The 19,647-nt window shown below is 42.0% G+C and overlaps 1 protein-coding gene across 1 annotated transcript in view; it reads right to left on the reverse strand.

Moving 5' to 3' along the window:
- GALNT17 (polypeptide N-acetylgalactosaminyltransferase 17) overlaps window positions 1-19,647 on the reverse strand; it is a 281,880-nt gene that overhangs the window by 202,849 nt on the left and 59,384 nt on the right. Inside the window, exon 2 of the mRNA XM_005283448.5 lies at window positions 10,063-10,246. Within this exon, the coding sequence (XP_005283505.1) occupies window positions 10,063-10,246 (184 nt within the window). The remainder of the gene's footprint in view (window positions 1-10,062; window positions 10,247-19,647) is intronic.

A 19,647-nucleotide genomic window follows, 5' to 3' on the forward strand; every position in this document is an offset into this window, starting at 1 on the left:
TACACGTAATGTAATAGCTTGTAATGTTAACACCGTTTTCAATAAATCACAGTCTACCTCAGTGCTGTTGGAGGGGGTTGAGGGGAGCTATAAACTTGGTTCTTCTATTTACTTTGCTCTGAGTGAGTGTATGATGCTTGAAAATGCAGAGGTCCTGTTTTGCACAGCTCCAGATGAAAATTAAATGGGCTTTTACATCCTGTAAATGCTGTGGTGGCTTCTCCCTGATTAGGCTTTCCTGTACTCCTTGCAAAAAAAATGTTTATTGCATTTGCAGTAGGAGAAAAATCACTGTGCCTTGCAATCAGGGCCGGCTCCAGGCACCAGCCCACCAAGCTTGTGCTTGGGGCGGCACCTGGAGGGGTGTGGCGTGGCACTCCGGCCGCCGGGGAGAGCAGAGCTGCAGTGGGCTCGCCGCCCTCCCCCGGCGCTCTGGCCACCGGGGGAGAGCAGAGCCCCAGCTGGGCTCCCCGCCCTCCTCCCGGCGCTCTGGCCACCGGGGAGAGCGGAGCCCCGGCCGGGCTCTCCGCCCTCCTCCTGGGGCTCTGGCCGCCAGCGGAGCCGCAGCTGGCTCGCCGCCCGCCCCACGGCGCTCCGGCCGGTCAAGGAGAGCGGCCCGCGGCCGGGCTCGGTGCCCTCCCCTGCCGTGCTGGGGGGGGGAGGGGGGGCGGTGGGAGGCTTTTTTGCCTTGGGCGGCAAAAAAGCCAGAGCCAGGCCTGCTTGCAATGCTTTTGCTTGCTGCTAATATGCATGTAGAGTAGCACAAAACCTTCATAAGAGTTATCAGAATGCAATGTGAGAACGAGACAGAGGTCAAGAGAGTTCTTTCTATTGTTTGCAATGAACAACAAAGATTGTGATGAAAAGGCCTTGAAGCTCCATTCCTTGGCAAATGTCATTCTTGCAATTTTGAATGAAGTAAAGGTAAAAAATGTGCTCTCTTTCTCATCAGCCTCATCTCGTGAACACTAGCTAAACACAAGGAGCTGTGACACATGGGCAGGACTTGATTAAGTGTAACCTGCACACCTCTTGGGTGTGGTGCTCCATCCCACCTAGTGGTACCGAGACCGATTAATGAGTCTGCTACAGCCTTAACTAAGGGCCATAGTAGCAGCTCATGCATTTAGCTTCAGAGGTCCCAGGTTCGATCCTGCCTGGGGTCAGTTGGTGTTACATAAGTACTTGATACAATGCCATAAATATGTAAGTGAAGAAGCATTCCACCCATTAAACAAATGAAGGAAATTGCTAAGAGAAGAATGCTCCTGCCTGCTACACCAGATCTTTACCTACTGCAGGTCTGAAACCAAATTCACCAGAACTAAATTGCCCACAGGAACCTGTGTTCTTTCAAATGTAACTGACAAAAGTACGTTGTCAACAAGCTATTGGAGCCTGTATACCTCTGACTTTAAAGAGAAATAAGATACCTGGAGAATTAAGGATTTTGACAGGGAGAGAAAAAAAAAGGTTATATTTAGTAGCCCAAAAGGTCAGCCTCAAATTCCATCTACCAGAGTCAAACGTACCTAATTCCCAACAGTTACATCCTCGTATGTGCCAGAAACCACCAAAATGCTGGAGGGTGTTCCTGCGCCGAAGCACTTACAAATCCTATGGAGGTCTTCCGAGTCATTTATTTTAGTCATCAGTACAGAACTATGTTGGCCTGATGCTCCCACACCAAGCCAAAACACACCTCGAGGAATAGATTCCTCAGGATATCCAAAGTGTGTTTTCTTTACTAAGACTCATGCTTGTGTCTGCCTAAAACCCCACAGCAAGGAAACAGAAGTGTCTCTCTCTCTCCTTAACTGAACTTAAACATCTCGACCAGCTCTTAGGAATACTAGGGTTCTATCATGGGACAGTTTAAGTGCCGTCCCATTGTATGTCTTAGATTCTGTGGCAGTAGGTTCCAAAGATTTAAAAGGCCCTGTCTCCAGCACACACGACAGGGGTCACAGTTTCTGGGTTCCTGAGCAGTGCAGACATCAATGCACGTTGAGGTCCCATAGTTGTGAATGTCAGAGGTATTCCAGTGCCATCCTACTGAGGGCTTGAACCTGTCAAGATATAGCTAACGCTTAGTTAAATTAATGCCTATCAACAGATTGTATTAACAATTGCATGATAATTAAACCGGTTGAAATGTCATTAGTTTAAAATTTTCTACAATATTTTTCATTGAAAATTTGATTTTTGAGCAAAACTTTGTTGAAAACGTTGGGGGTTTCAACCAGCTACAGAGCCCATTGAAATTTTTCAAGAATCAAAAATTGCTGATGGAATTTTGAAGAAACAAAAACAAAAAATTACACATTGTTTTTTAAATGCCCAGGAAAAAATTATATTTACTTTTTTTTAAACCAGCTCATCATAACGTTTTGAAATCAACTGCCACAGAATCTGGCTTTCAATCCTATCTGTCTCTGACAGATCCAAACCTGATTTTATTTTCTGACTATCAATCAGATAATGAATACTGTGTAAGAGGGTGGCTTGCCCCTTCGGGAATAGAATCCTGGGTCCAGCAAACCCTGATTACTAAGGAGGCGCACCTCAACAGAGATCAGAGGCTGCTAGGAAAGAGTAGGTTCCAGGCAGTCCTAGGAGTTGGGACTGATTCTACAGACGGGAAAGGCTTGTGAGGAGCCCTGCTAAGAGGGTAAGTACACAGACTTGAGGAGACTTTATTTTGTAAGAAAAAAGAGTGCAAGACACCACAGGAATAAGAAAAGATTCTAGCTCGGTAGAGCTGAGAGCGGCCTGCCAAGGCAGGGAAGAGTTTCAGAAGTACAACTGGAAGAGAAGAGTTTTGTTTTCTGTTTTGTGTCAATAAATTAGACCTGGGGAGAAGGAGTGTTATTGGATAAAAAGCCTGTGTGGTGTTTATTTAAGGAGCCCCTTGAAGGGGGAAATAGAGGCGAGGAGTTGCTTGAGAGCGGCAACGCATTCACACACTGGTATACCTAGCACACAGAACCAATCTTGGAACATCTGCATTCAAGTTGCAGCTAGAGCAAAAACACCTACTGCAACATGGTTCACCTTCACCAGGATGCCAGTTTGAAGAAAAAAGCTTCCCGAACCTCTTAAACTCTCTGTGCCTTCTTCCATCTTCCACTCGGAGAAATGCCTGGAGCCCAAGAGCTGCAGCAAAGCCCACAGGAATAAAAGCATATGAGGCCAAATGATGGCAAAGAGCCCATTATTCACGGACTATCAGGAAAGCAGCTATAGAAATGAACTGTGTTGGTGACTCAGAATCAGGGGGAGAACTGAGGGTAATGGCTGTGACTCAAATCCTGAACCCGTTACTTGGAATGATTACAATAATTAGTGCCACTGATCTGTCATTGGACATTTCTTAGAAAATAACTGTGGATGATGATCCACTTCTCCTACTCATTCCATTCCATGCCATACAAGCTCGAACAGCTGCAAACTGGAAAAGACACAAGTCTATCTGTGCCATGCCTTACCCATCTCCTGCAAGGACCACAAGGCAGCTCAGCAGTGGAGCAGGGTGTTCCATTATAGAGGAAATACTCAGAATAATTAAAGAACAAGCTATATGCTTTTTTCTCCTTCCTTACCTATGGATTTTTCCCCTTCACTTTAACATATTCTGTTGGCTTTAACAGTGTTGTCATGCTAACAACAGATGTTCGGAGACTCTATACAACAGGAGTACTTCACCTTCACCCAACTTGTCACAGTTCTGGGCAGACACAACACTTGTGGGCGTTGTTTTTCTTAAATCTAGTCTTAATTCCCACGCCAAAATACCATTGAACCAGAATTAATTAGGATTCAAAAAGGTATTAAACATTTATCTAGATAATGAGAACGCCACATAGTTATTAGGTGGGATAAAATATATATATAAATTAGGGATATAAACCCATATGATTTAGGGCACACACTAACGGCGGTGAGAAAGAAATATACCCGATGGGCAGATGGTTCCACAACATTGTATGGTTTCTTGAACCTTTCTCTGAAGCATCTGCTGCTGGCCACTTTCAGAGACAAGATACTGGGCCATTGGTCTGATCCAGTCTAGCAATTCCTACTGTCCCAGTAAATTTAGGAGGGTGTTATGTTCTATTAAATCAGAGCGTTCATGCATCACAGCATCACTGCATAAAGCAGAGGTGCACAAATTTAGCACCACAATGCGCCACAGTGGCCATCCACCAGGAGCCCCAGGGCTACATCTTATTTGCATTTAAATGTGCCTTACGTTTAATAAAAAATAAAACTCTCGTCATCCTGTTTTCCTGTACTCTTATCTTCCTTCATCAATGAATAGATATTCCTGCTTGAGTTCATCAGCAATAAAACCTGCAAACAATCAGCTTTTCCCTGCAGCACCAGTTACATGCTAGAACATATAACGAGAGTGTAACCCTGGCCTGCATTTCAGGGCATTGTGGGTCACATGGAGCCTCTGGGTAGCACTTTGAGCACTTCTGATCTAATGGAAAAAACTCTTTTCCAGGTAGAATATGAGGCTAGAAGCCAATCTCATCTTAGGTCAAAGGTGTCAAAGGTTTAAATGACTTGAATGGCCTTATCCAAGACTCATTTGTGTGCAATGCAAAACCATGCATGCTGTTATTTGATGTACCAATCCACAGCAGCATCAGAGTTTGAACCTCAGATCTTCAGCTCTAAAATACAGACTCTCCGGACCACTCAAGCCTAAGGCGCCATTAGCTGACAGAAGTAGTAGGCTGTTATCCTCTATGTGGACGTAATTTACTCTTCATAGTAGCATGCTTTATTGACATGACCAGCAGCTTTTGCTCAGTGGGTGACTGGGATCAGAAGAATCAGCGTTGCAAAAGATCAGGATTGAAGTTTCACAACCAGAGCTATCTTGGGGATGTTTGCATGGCATCAAAGCCAGTTTTACACCTGACGTGATCCAATACTGCTATTACCCTCCCTTCAGAAAGGGATCCAAACTAAAACCGAGGACAGTTCAGCTCTGGAGCGCAGCTACTTTTATTCCGGAGAAAGCCATGCACTCCTTTTTTATCTTTTTCTCAAAATAACAAAAGGAAGAACAAGTGCCACTGAGTAGCACAAATTGCTACCTATGAATAATTTGAGTCTGTGGGCATTATAATTGTCAAATAGTCTCCAGTAGAGTTGAGTATGTTTTTGCAGTTATATTTAAAATTAATACTTGCTTTATAATGCTTATCAGCCAGGGCTTTTTTAAACAGTTTTCCTTACTAATGCCGCAATTTTAAATCCATTTAGGCTAATTTCCTTCGACTTGAATCTATTTTAATCAGAGACCAGGACACTTGACTTAAATGGTTTTTATAAAACTCTTCATAAAAATCAGCAATAAAAGAGCATTAGGAAAATGGAGAACAAAACCTGGAATAAGAAGGGAGGGGGGGAATGAAAATTTCCCAATCCTCTAGCCAAGTCATAACCACTGCCCAACCAGAGAAAACGCCCACCTACAATGCCAAGATACTCAATCCCCAAAGAATCAAGTGCAAAAATATACTACGGAACGCTTCACAGAGACAAACAAAATTACTGTACCCCCACAATGCCCCATATCAACCCTCTCCCAAAATATTATCCGAGTCCCACAATCATATACGGTATGTAACAAACGCAAAAACTCAATGGGAGGGAAATACAAAATAACACACACCAGATGTGACGGTTGTTTCTGCAGAAGAATAAACTGGAGTTGTGATAAGCTAAAAATGTCAATGAATTCAAACCCCCCCCCCCCCGCCCCACATCTCAAAGAACATTAATTCCCAAACTCAACTCACAATTAACTGGCTGTGCTAGAGGTAAGAATTCTGGATGAGAAAGTTTGTGTAGGAGCTCATATTCAGGTGTTAGAGAAGGCTCTCTCCCCCCACCCCCAGGGGTTTTCAGTGTAGTAGGATTTGTAAATCAGGTAGCTAGAGGTGCAAACCCTTTGATGTGTATCTGCAGTTCATTTTGCTGATGTAAATAAGCAAGTGCAAATTTTGCCTGCACAAAGGGAGATTTTGGCTTCAGTCCCTTTGAAAAATCACCTAAATATTTCTGTTTTCATTGTTCAGGGGGACTTGGAAACCATTGGTGGCTGCCTGAAACTTATTCAACATGCAGGCAAGTAAAGGACTTCAGCTTGTCATGACATTAAGTCCTTAACCCTTTCCCAGCATGCCTTATGTATGTAACTGTATCTTCTTTTCGCGTGATTATCAGTGGTCTGCAGATTCCAGGTAATATCTTTGTCACTAGCCTAATGACATGGAATGTGGATATATATCTTTTGTGCCTTAATCTTTCTAGACACATTTTATCGGAGCCTTTACTGACATCACAGACAAACTGACGCTTTCCCATTTCAGAGAACATTTTGTAAGACATATCTAAAATTAAGTTTAATAAAAATAAGCTCCAGTAATGTCTGTTCCCAGACTCTTAACAAAATGATTGGCATCTCATTTGTCTACCCTTCTCTATGTGCTTAGCAGGTAAATGTAATATCTCATCATTATAATCTTAAAATTTATCTGGAAAAAAGAGTACATCGCCATTCAGAGACATTTGGAGCCTCCATTTAAAAGCATCTGTGCTGAAGTAGCATTCCCCCATGAGCTAATTGTGCTCTAATATAGAATCACAGAAATGTAGGACTGGAAGGGACCTCAATAGGTCATCCAGTCCAGTTCCCTGCACTGAGGCAGGACTAAGTATTATCTCGATCATCCCTGAAGGTGTGTGTTTAACCTGTTCTTAAAAACCTCCAATTTGTTCCAGTGCTCAACTACCCTGACAGTTAGGAAGTTTTTCTTGGCGTCTAACCTAAATCTATTTTACTGCAATTTAAGCCTATTACTTCTTGTCCTGTCCTCAGTGGTTAAGTAGAACAATTTAGCACCCTCTTCTTTATAACCTTTTACATATTTGAAGACTTATGTCCCTCCTCAGTCTTCTCCAGACTAAACAAACCCATTTTTTTTCAATCTTTCCTCATGTCATATTTTCTAGACCTTTAATCATTTTTATTGCTCTCCTCTGGATTTTCTCCAACTTGTTCACATCTTGCCCAAAGTGTGGTGCCCAGAACTGGACACGGTACTCCAGTTGAGGCCTTATCAGTCCTGAGTAGAGTGGAAGAATTACTTCTTGTGCCTTGCTTACAACACTCCTGCTAATACATCCCATCCTGACTACAGAGCCTAAACCTGAAAATAAAATAAATAATACTTGGATCGACCTAACCTGCAAAGATCGCTCTTTTGACCCATACGTTAGGCATTTCCTCATATCTCCCTTCTGTTACAACTGTGTGGTTGAACAACTAGCATGGAGTTGGTGAGGGAGACAACTGACAGCAGATGCAAAGCCAAATGGCAGTGTTACAATTTAAGTGTCTGGTGACCATCTTAATAGGAACATATGGACATAAGACTGGAAGGGACCTCCTGGGTCATCAAGTCCAGTCCCCTGCTGTCACAGGCAACTCCATCAGATTATTATTATTTATTTGTATTATTGCAGCACCTAGGAAGGAGTCCCTATCATGGACCAGGATGCCATTGTGCTAAGCTCTGTGCAAATACAGAGCAAAGAGACAGTCATCCCATTCATAAACTTAACGTGGGGTACAGAACCACCTTGGGTTCAATTCTTGGGCCTAAACTCTCATTCCCTGGGCTAGCGTGCTTGGGGAGTGCAGCCAGGGCAGACTGCTCATCTATCCATTTGGTGATGGGAGAAAAGGGCCTCTCTTCCCCACAACAGCAAATCCTCTGGGTGGATTAAAGCACAGTGCAGACTGGCACTGCAGGAATGCCCATCAGACCGACTCAGCTGGAAGGCTAGTGAGGCATAGTGCAGGGGCAATAGTTTATTCCTAGAACTCTAGCAGGACTAAGGAGCTGGCAGGGAAAGGAAATAGAGGCTCTTTGCCCAATTCTAAAGAGCAAAAGCTGTGTCTGATACCATAGTGGGCAGGGCTCTGCTGCCTGGAGTGGATCTTGGCTCTCCTATCATCACCCACAATTTTACAAACAAAATATTAAGTTTTGTCCTGGTAAACTGTCTCTTGGGTTTAATCCCAACCAATTAAATTGTTCACTGTTGAACAAGATTGTCTAGTGACTGAGTTAAGGAGGAAGGGAGAAAGCATCAACTGAGATCATGGATCATTCTACAAATAGACTAGAAGCAAGAGGAAGACCAAGGACAGGGTAGGCCCATTACAAATTGAGGCGGGGGCAGGGGGGAATAATAGAAAAAGTGGAAATGGCAGAGGTGCTTAATCACTTCTTTGTTTCGGTTTTCACCAAGAAGGTTGGTGGTGATTGGACGTCTAACATAGTGAATGCCAGTGAAAATGAGGTAGGTTCAGAAGAGGCTAAAATAGGGAAAGAAGAAGTTAAAAATTATTTGGACAAATTAGATGTCTTCAAGTCGCCAGGGCCTGATGAAATGCATCCTAGAATACTCAAGGAGCTGACTTAGGAGATATCTGAGCCATTAGCGATTAACTTTGAAAAGTCACGGAAGACTGGGGAGATTCCAGAAGACTGGAAAAGGGCAACTATAGTGCCAATCTAATAAAAGGGAAATAAGGACAAACCAGAGAATTACAGACCGGTCAGCTTAACTTCTGTACCCGGAAAGATAATGGAGCAAATAATTAAGCAATCAATTTGCAAACATCTAGAAGATAATAAGGTGGTAAGTAACAATCAGCATGGATTTGTCAAAAACAAATCATGTCAAACCAACCTGACAGCTTTCTTTGACAGGGTAACAAGCCTTGTGGATAGGGAGGAAGCGGTAGACGTGGTATATCTTGACTTCAGTAAAGCTTTTGTACTGTCTTGCATGACCTTCTCATAAACAAACTAGGGAAATGCAACCTAGATGGAGCTACTATAAGGTGGGTGCAAAACTGGTTGGAAAACCATTCCCAGAGAGTAGTTATCAGTGGTTCACAGTCATGCTGGAAGGGCATAACGAGTGGGTCCCACAGGGATCAGTTCTGGGTCTGGTTCTGTTCAATATCTGCATCCATGATTTAGATAATGGCATACAGAGTACACTTATCAAGTTTGCAGACGATGCCAAGCTGGGAGGGGTTGCAAGTTCTTTGGAGGATAAGATTAAAATTCAAAATGATCTGGACAAACTGGAGAAATGGTCTGAAGTAAATAGGATGAAATTCAATAAGGATAAATGCAAAGTTCTCCATTTAGGAAGGAACGATCAGTTGCACACATACAAAATAGGAAATGACTGCCTAGGAAGGAGTACTGAGAAAAGGGAGCAGGGAGTCATAGTGGACCACAAGCTAAATATGAGTCAATAATGTAACACTGTTGCAAAAAAAGCAAAGATCCTTCTGGGATGCATTAGCAGGAGCATTGTAAGCAAGACAGGAGAAGAAATTCTACTTTACTCCGTGCTGATTAGGCCTCAACTGGAGTATTGTGTCCAATCCTGGGCTCCACATTTCAGGAAAGATGTGGACAAACTGGAGAAAGTCCAGAGAAGAGCAACAAAAATGATTAAAGGTCTAAAAAACATGACCTATGAAGGAAGATTGAAAAAAATTGGGTTTGTTTAGTGTGGAAAAGAGAAGACTGAGAGGGGACATGACAACAGTTTTCAAGTATGTAAAAGGTCGTTGCAAGGAGGAGGGAGGAAAAATTGTTCTTCTTAACCTCTGAGGATAGGACAAGAAGCAATGGGCTTAAACTGCAGCACAGGAGGTTTAGTCTGGACATTAGGAAAAACTTCCTAACTGTCAGAGTGGTTAAGCACTGGAATAAATTGCCTATGGAAGTTGTGGAATATCCATCACTGGAGATTTTTAAGAGCAAATACCTGTCAGGAATGGGCTAGATAATACTTAGTCCTGCCTTGAGTGCAGGGGACTGGACTAGATGACCTCTCGAGGTCCCTTCCAGTCCTATCATTCTATGATTCTATGGAGGAAATCAACACTGTTGGCTTATCGTTCACACCGGTGGTTCTGAGATGTTGATAATAAAGGATACTTACTTGGTTGGACGATAATCCGGTATGGAACGATCCAGTGAAATTTTCTCACTGAGGTAGGAATTATAGCCATATTTCTCGTGTGGCCCCTTAGCTTTCTCTTCCTCCGCCGGGGAAAGGGTAGCAGGAAGCCCACCTTTACCACGCCCACCGTAGCCTTCAATGAGACCAAGCGACTTAGACAAACCTTGGGAAAGAAAAAAAAGATAATTGTTGTAGTGAGCTTATATATCAAATCACCGCCACCGCCCTTCTGTGGGGCGGTAGGTAGATGCTCTTCCTAGTAGCTGCAGCCAAATAGTTACACATTTCTCCTGGCAATAAGTGAACATCTGTACGGACCAGCAAATCAGATGAAGGGTACTTTAATTAAGGACTCAAGTTAGATATTCAGAGTCTGTCATACTCATTTTCACAATTCCATTTGTTTGGAGAGATTGTACATTTTCACAAAGGATATACTGTTACGTGTCTGTTTGTTCGTATATCTACTATTTTAGAGTCCATCACTATTGCATGTACAGTACATGCTTCCCAGCCATGCAAGAAGGGGAGTTGAGAAATTCATCATCTGCAGTGATATACCCCATCAGTTAACCAAAATGCAGCCCTGGAAAAAAGTTCCCCATCAGTAGCCAATACGATGATGCCTCCTGGAGAACTGTACATACTGCAAAATCTATTTAGTTGTTAGGGACGTTATGGTTATTTATACCTACTTCCCTTTCTCAGTAGGGTAATTACATATAAGGTTAGATGTCCCCAGGAGGAGAATGGGCTGAACACAAAATAAGAATAGAAACAAGTTGGGTAACTGCCAAGTGAATAAATTTTTTACTAAGTATGAACAGTGAATAGCATACAAATGTTGCTGATTTAAAAACAAATTTTCCCTCCTAGCTTTCTTAAAGTGCAACAATATTCTTAGGCCTTCATCAAAAGGATTTATTCATTCATATCTGTGTAGCTGTAGGAATTAAACAAGGTTCAAGAATGAATCAAGGAAAATAATAATAATAATGATAAGGAAGGCTGTGGGAAGCCAAGTTAAGACTTGCTTCACTAGCGATATATAGTGCCTGACATTTTAACATTTTTCACTAGTGGAGATTCAGACCTTTCTCTTTGGCAGATGCTAAGAAGTCTGATGGATTTTTTTTTTTTTTAAACCCTGATATTTCTTTCTTCATTTTTATTTCCGAGAGCCCTGATTCGCAGAGCCGGGCTCTCCATCACCCTGCTAATGCTTAAGACAAGAGAAGATGGTCTTGTAACTAAAGCACAGTAGTCAGAATTCAGAGATCAGAATTCTACTCCCAAATTTGCCATGGACATCATGTGTAACCTTGGGTAGATGACTTAGCCTCTTTATGCCTTAGGTTCCTCCTTTTCAAGATAGGGATTTTAAATACTTCTCTACCTTAAAGGGTTGTTGCCAGGCTTAACGAAAATCATTTGTGAGCATAAATCACCGTGAAATCCTCTGACAGGAGGTGTTATTATTATCACAGCTTCTCACAAGGGATCTCTATCTTGCCAACTCTCCAGATTTTATCATGAATCTCATGATATTTAAGGGCTGGAAGTATGTGAAAATCTCAAAAAACAGAAAGCAAAATGAAAAATTTATTATTTTTCATGATTTTTAAGCTACTTGAGATTTTTGGGGGCTGACTCATAATACCCAGGGTTAGCAATACTATAGAACCTGGTCTCACACTTTGCTTTTAGGACAGCCTGGACCATAGTCTGATCTCACTAACACCGGTGAAAATTCAGAGTAACTCTCTGATGGATAGATTTACTCCAGATTTGGACCCATAATTTTAATTCATTCTTCTTTACCCGGTTCATGAAATATCTTTACCGAGAACTCTCTGTGATGAGTAAAATTACCCTACTCTCTACCAGCGCTATTTCTTGGCTGGTAAGAATATAGCACAGTGTTATGAAATATCCCCAGAACGTTTTCCATGCAGTCACATTTTATTATAGGTGCCTTAAGCTCCTGCTGGTTAGCTTTTAAAGCTCTGACCCCTTAACCTTCCTGGTTTTTATTTATTTATTTACTTAATTTACAACTGTGTTCCTCCCTTACAACATTTACCATTGTGATTTTTTTTTAAAATAGGTTTCAGAAGTACTTAATAGAATTATGAGGTCTCCATGCAAAAGTGCTGAGCTAATGGTTTCTTCTTCCTCTTTAGAGACCCCTTAGATGACCCTGAGGCTACATGTTGACAGGCCTTAGAGCCTTATCTCCATTAGGGGTTTTTTTTAAGCAAAAGCTCCCTAGAGTTGCTAGTCCCAGAATAACTCACTAGTATGGAATGGTTGTCAGAATTTTTAATACCCTGTTTCACCAAGCTCAGAGCAGGTCTAAATGACATGGTGTTAAAAATCTTGGCAGCCACAGGAGGTGTCCACCATCACTAACAGTGGTGGATCTGTATCAGTGCTAGCAATAGTGGGACATCTTTGCTAAAGAACCCTAGTGTAGTCAAGGTTCTGTGTCTTGTGAACATGCAATCTGACTGTCAACGGAGGAAGCTCTACTGAGTAAATAGCAAGAACTGACCTCCAGCTCATCAGCTTTGAAAGAAAAAGCTCATCATGTCATTAACTATTTTATTTCGAGAGATTAGTCATGATAGACACACAAGTGTTGATTCATATCGACCAACTAAACAATCACTGAAGCTAATTTCCAGATATACATCTTTCTGCGCTACTCCTCCATCGGCTCATGGTGTTACAGCGAAAGCTGATAAACCGACGTCAAACCATGTAATCAGTGAAATAAATTAAATACGTAATTCAATCATTCTGCATACATTAGGCAAGGGATCTGCAGTGAGCAAATATCCTCTTTCGGTGCTGTCCTGTCTGGCATATCAAAGGCACCCAAAGGGGTGGTCACAAAAAATGAAAATCCCCAGGTGTGATGTGACAACTAGGGTCTATGCATTGTACTCAGGGTTGGTCTCATGCCTCCTCCCCCAGCTTAGGCTGTCAGAAAGGTTCATCAATGCAGCTAAAGTGTCACTTTGTTTTAAGGTGCTTTGAACTGACGATCAAGAAGTGTTTGGCGAGGATGTTAACAGCCCAACTCCAACAGGAAAATGAAAGAGACATTTGTTTCCAACTGGTTGAAAAGCTGTCTCCAAAGAGATGAGATTGAAGAGAAATAATCAGATAGGGACCCTGATCCAGCAAATCACTTAAGCCTTTTTTCGTTTTATTTTATTTAGGAGAATAAATGTGCTTTAGGCACCCTTGTGCTTTCGGCATCCTTGAGGTAACTTAAAAATACAGCTTAAGTGCAGCTGTACAATTTCAGCTAACAACTCCACTGAAACCAAATAACTTAAAAACTCAAATCCTCTTCAAACAATCCACCACGTTTATAATTCCTCCTCCCAACCACTCCATTTTCAAATGCCTCGGAAAAGAGATGAGTCTTACAAACATGCCTTTCACACACCATTCCAGTTGTGCCTCATTGTTTGCTTGGGCTCCCCTCACCTATTTTTCATCATGTTGTTCTTAGATTATAAACTGTCTGGGGGCAAGAACTATCGTTTTGGTCTGTGTTTTGTACAGCACCTAGCACAACAGGGCCCTGGTTTGTGACAAGAAATTCTAGGTGTTACTGCAACACAAAGAAATAATAATAGTGTGCTGAAGATTATCAGATTTGGGCTATTTTGGACCATAGGAAGAGTTATTTCCAAAGATACAAGACCATCAAAGAGAATGCTCTGCCAGCACCCTCCTCTCATTTATACCAATGGGACTGTGGCTTCCGCACCACTGCTGATATCCGCTCTGATAGTATGGCCCATACAACATGTCTGTAGCTTTAAGCAAGAGTGGTACCATTGAGTTCAATGGGACTAGTTGCATGCTTAAAGTAAAACGTGCTTAAGGCCTTTATAGATAGTAAGTATATTTTTAATTCTCTGTTTGTCTTTCGCTGCTTCTAGGGACCCTATGTCTGTGTCTCAAAGAGTGAGTGATCTCCCCTACCAGGTCCATGCTGCTGACAGAGAATGAATCATTAGATGCTTCTGGTGATTTAGAAGCAGGGAACAGTGAATTGATTCTGATAAAAATAGAACAGACATGAACCTTTCCCAACAAGCAAACCAAATCTTTATTATTCTGGCCAGGCACAGAAACATAACTGCCAAACTGCTGCCAGAAAGGTGCTTCTTTTGCTTTGGTTCCATCCTGTCTAGAAGTGATAAACACCATTAAGCTTGCCAAAAAAGCCTGACATTAGGTGATTCTCTGCCCAATTTTACAAACTCAAGAGATTCAGATAGTTTGGATAAAGGTCAGGTATTGATCTGGACTGGATCTTTGAACGTTTCTGAGCCACACCCATCATTAAATTACATTCTCCCAAATAACACCTCAGAAAGGGTATTTTACTCCAAGTCTCCCAGATTGATTTGAATTTTGGGGCAAAGGAGCATCCAGCGGCAGTAAGTAAGAGTCTATGCCTATAATGCTAAATATCTGAGTCACTCCCGCTGCAAAGCCAGAAATCAAATTCTCCAAGGACTCACAAAGTGTTGGTTTTCTTCATGATGGCATAAAAAATTAATTTCTATAGCAAAATTATTCCTATGCTAACACCGTTACAGTAACTATATTCTTCTTCTCTTAAACTAGCAATATATTTGATAACGAGACAGTAGCTTTCTCAGATAATAATATATAATATAATGTGATACACAATCTTCAATTACAAAGCACCCAGTCAAACAGAGAGCCCATGCACAGTGCAACTGGGAAAAACATTTTTCTATACTTCAGCACAACTGAAAGCAAACATTAATCTAGCTTGTATAAATATTTAGAGAGCAAACTTCCTTCATTTAGAAGTACAGAGAGTTAGCAATAGAAAGGGCTTAAGGGTGCAAATGATCATTTACTGGCAAAGATTGTCCCAAGCCATAACAGTTGGATCCAAATTAAGAACTGAGTTTCTCTAAAAGGTCAGGACTGTTCGAATTCAGTTCAGACAGTTATAGAGCTCAGGACCAGCTGAAAAGTTTGGATCAGTTCCAAACTTCTCCAAAGTCAGACTGTTAGCACCCAGGATTTTTGTTCATACCCCGGTCTTGTTATTAGCAGAATAAAAGCAGGACTTAACAACAGAAAGCAACTCAGAGTTGGAAGACCTAAGAGACCTGGTTGGAATAGAGAATACGAGAAGAGCTGCAGCCATGCCCTGGAGCTAAGATCTCAATGGGTCTCATAAGCTAAGCAGGGTAGACAATACTTTGATGGGAGACCATCAAGGAAACCCCAAGACACTACACGAAGTGGTGCTGGTAATTTAATTAGGACCCTCTTCTTTCCAAGCTTGTACTGAAACAATTGCCTCCAGCAGGTAATGTGCTTCTGGAGGTGCCATCTTTCAAATGCACCTTAGAACCGTCACACTGATCACTTCTGGTCATTAAAGATGCATGTTCCTTTTTTTCCCCCAAGAGGACCGTTGTCCCAGCCAAATTCTGAATAAATTACATACCGCCACCCTAAATTTTCCATATAGTTTCAAATGGATATAGTATTCCTTTGTTCTTCCTAACTTCTTGTGTACCATTGCTGGGTGATTGAACAGCTGTTATATTCCATTCCAATGTGCCTAGATACCAGTGGTGATGTGATTCTTGTAGATGGTCTATAATAAAGCTCAATGGGATGACATACGCTATAATAAGTCATATTAAATCAGAAGGTACAACATACATGATTTGAAAGAAAGGATCTACATTTTACAGTGCATGCACTGATACTCTGAGGCCACTGACAAGTAATGGAGTGACCCATACCGTGTGATCAGATGACTGTCTGTTCCAGGCACCTAGATACTGTGTTTGGATCCGGATGATTCAGAAAGTGCATTTGCAGGAAGGTCAAAGAAAGAGCATATTTCAGCAATCCAACCTATTTATAATGACTGTATGAATAACGCTCACAGCACTGGCCAAGGTAAGTGAACTCCTTAACCTGGCAATATTACTTAAGTGCTATTTGTTTAAAAAAAAAAAAAAAGCTGATCAAGTGGTGGCATGAAATGCTCAACTGAAAGGAAACTCAGCGTCAAAAACACAGCCAAGAACTGTACGGATTTTGCTGACATAAAACCCAAGGCATCCAAATGCAACCCGAGGAAGTTCACCTTAGTCAGCCTCTGCCTAAGACCAACCCGCAGATATTCATTCTTAGTAGGATATAGGCACAACCAATTTTTTCCCCTTCTACAGGAATGAATTTATATCAGATGTCTAAGCCTGTCTAACAGACTACCATACATGGACTGGCGTCAAAAGGGGGGGGGGAATAGTTATATCTATGCTGATAGTAGGAAAAATCTACAGCACACTGCCTCATATTAAAACCTGAAAGCAATAACAACATATAGAAATTAAATACGAGTGCCAGTGTTGCACTGTCATTTCTAAAGGCACAAAATTGCCTTCAGGGTCAGTAAATCCAACTTTTTGACACAACTGCATGTTGATGCCCGACAGAAACATATCTACCTGATCCATGTGCACATGTCCAGATTTGCCTACGTATTTATGAACTCAGTAGACTTCCTCTAGTACAAGTACTGAGATAGATCCTTAGAAGGTATCAATTGGCATAGCTCCATTTAGTTGAGGTTCTGGCCAGCTACATTTATTATTTTGCTCTCTCTAACTTTTTCCTATCTGCCGTGCTCCTGAGCTCTGTTTGTTCTTTGTAAGCAATTTTGGACAGGGACTCCGTCTTGTGTTGTGCGTAGTGCTGGTTGAAAATTTTCCCACTGAATGTTTTTCCATCACAAAATAATGATTAGTCCAAACTGAAAGATTCTATGGGATCATGTCAACTTTGATGAAATTTTGTTTAGGAAAAAAATGGAAATGAATCATTTTGATAAGGTCAAACGGTTCCGTTTCAATCCTATTTGTTTTGACCTTATCCGAATGGTATGTTTTGATTTTTCTTTTCAAAATGACGTTATTTTGCAATTTATTTTTATTGTTGCATTATATTTTTATTTTTGCTTTATTAATTTATATTTTATTAGTTTATATTTAGTATTTCTTATTTTATATGTATTTTAATATTTTAATGTTTTCTTTCACAAAATAATTACAAATAAAATGATATAAAATATAATAATAAATGGTGTGCCTGACCCAAAATGAAATGCTTTCAAAAATGATGCGTCTTGGGAAATTTTGAAATTCAATGTTTCATTCCAAGTCGGAATAATTTTTTCCCCCTGAAATGGCAGAAATTCCAGTGAATCCTGGTTCCCAGACAGCTCTAGTCATTTGTTTGTACATTGTAAAGAACAGTGGGGGGCTGGTCTATGATTGGGGTCCCCAGACATTACCATAATACAAATAATAAATAATAATTCTACTCACAATTGTTGCTGTTGAGAGATGTAACATGCACCTTTCGCAACCCTTCCCTTCTAGTCTACTCTTCAGCGTGTGAAAGAGTTATCAGGACAATGCTCCCAAACCCTGCCAGCTCAGACACCGAGTAAATGCATTGGATCTGTATGGAATACAGTTCTGCTTGGCATGCTGGATCCAGAACTGATGATATCAGCACATTAAAAAAAAAAAAAAGGCAAATTTCTGCCCTCTTGCCCTATTGATTTAATGTATCAGAGGGCAGAAAGTGACTCCAAGAGTCTGTCCTGCAGAGGTCGGACAGCAATAATCAAGGAAAACATTAGAACAGGCATGAGAAATTGGAAGGTTACTGAGAGGGTGGGTGAGATGATGTTGGAAGAAAGGTCAAAGGTGGGGAGGGATAAAAAATATTGGCGATCCAGGTCCCATTTAGTTTTGATACACTATCTACCTGTCAGTGCATTTCATCACCTCTCGGACACCAAGCTGGCTGCATGTATTGTTTTCCCAAGGTTTCTCACTCCATTTATTGTGCAGTTTTACTTGGCTGATTCATAAGTGTCACAATTTGTTTCCTCCATGGCAAACAGCAAGAAATGCCTACAAAGCCCTTTGCTCTAGTTTCTTCCTCATAGGGCTGGACAGCTCTTAATAATGGCTGGTTTGGTCTGTTTCACACTCCTCTCTGAAATATAAATCTGTTGGCTATTTGTTGAGGCTCCAAGATGGGGGAGGGAGGCGGGGGAAGGAAAGCCCAACATAAGCAACTGCAACTGTGAATGATCCACTAACCTTGCTGTCTTGTCGGGATAAATTTTCAGCACAGAGAGTTAGACCCCCTGGCTACCATTAAAACTGATTGAAACAGTTAAACTGCCATGCTAAAGATTTCTCCCGCAAAGCCTCTGGAATGAGATATATTTTATTATATACTATCTAAAATGTTATACAGAGAGATTGTTTTTAATTATATTTTATTTAATATAACTAATTTAATATAATCAAATGTATAACATTATAGTATTGTACATTACAGACAATGTAACTAGTCAGATAACACCTAGACACAAGTTGGGTGCTTTACAGTTCAAAAAGAAAGACCAGGCTCTTGCCCCATGCAGCCTACAGTCTTCCATCCCTATTTAGCAAACATGTACAACCAGTAACCATATGCACATGACCAGTTCCAGCCATGTCCTAGATCTGCTCACATACTTGAGTGGTGGCACCTAATCTTGATGAGTGGAGTTAACAAACAGTAGCAGCTAGAGATAGAGAAGGCCATGAGGTTAAAGTGAGGAAGGCCATGGGTTAAAGTATGTGGTTACTATGTTCAGGCGTGTGCATATCTGGGCATTCTTGTAAAAAGGTTTCTCTAATGCAGGGGTGGGCAAACTATGGCCCGTGGGCCAGATCCAGCCCACGACCTGTTTTAAGCCAGTCTGTGAGCTCCCACTGGGGAGCGGGATCTGGGGCTTGTCCCGCTCCGGTGCTCCACCCGGGGTGCCGGGTCGGGGGCCGCACCACGTGGCTCGGCCCTGCTCTGGTGCTCCAGCCATGTCACTCCCAGAAGCAGCCGCATGGCCCCACTCTGAGGGTAGGGGACCGCTCCACACGTAGGAGCAGGAGAAGGGACATGCTGCTGCTTCCAGGAGTCGCTTGAGGTAAGCGCCGCTCGGAGCCTGCACCCCGAGCCTCTCCCCATGCCCCAACCCCCTGCCTTGATCCTCCTCCAGCTCTCCAAACCCCTTGATCCCTTGATCCCAGCATGGAGCACCCTCCTGCAACCCAAACCTCTCATCCCCACCCCCACCCCGGAACCTGCATCCCTTCCTGCACCCCTACCCCAGCCCTGATCCCCCTCCTGCCCGCCGAACCCCTCGGTCCCAGTCCAGAGCACCCTCCTACACCCCAAACTCCTCATCCCCAGCCCCATCCCAGAGCCTGCACCCCCAACCAGAGCCCTCACCCTCTCCTGTACCCCAATTTTGTGAGCATTCATGGCCCACCATACATTTTCTATTCCCCGATGTCGCCCTTAAGCCAAAAAGTTTGCCCATCCATGCTCTAATATAATAATCACAGGCTAGATTCTGACTCAGGCTAAGTACCTGTGCAAGGAACTAAGACCCACCTTACATCCATATTG

This window comes from Chrysemys picta, chromosome 19, assembly GCF_011386835.1.
Source record: "Chrysemys picta bellii isolate R12L10 chromosome 19, ASM1138683v2, whole genome shotgun sequence".
NCBI classification, from domain to species: Eukaryota; Metazoa; Chordata; order Testudines; family Emydidae; genus Chrysemys; species Chrysemys picta.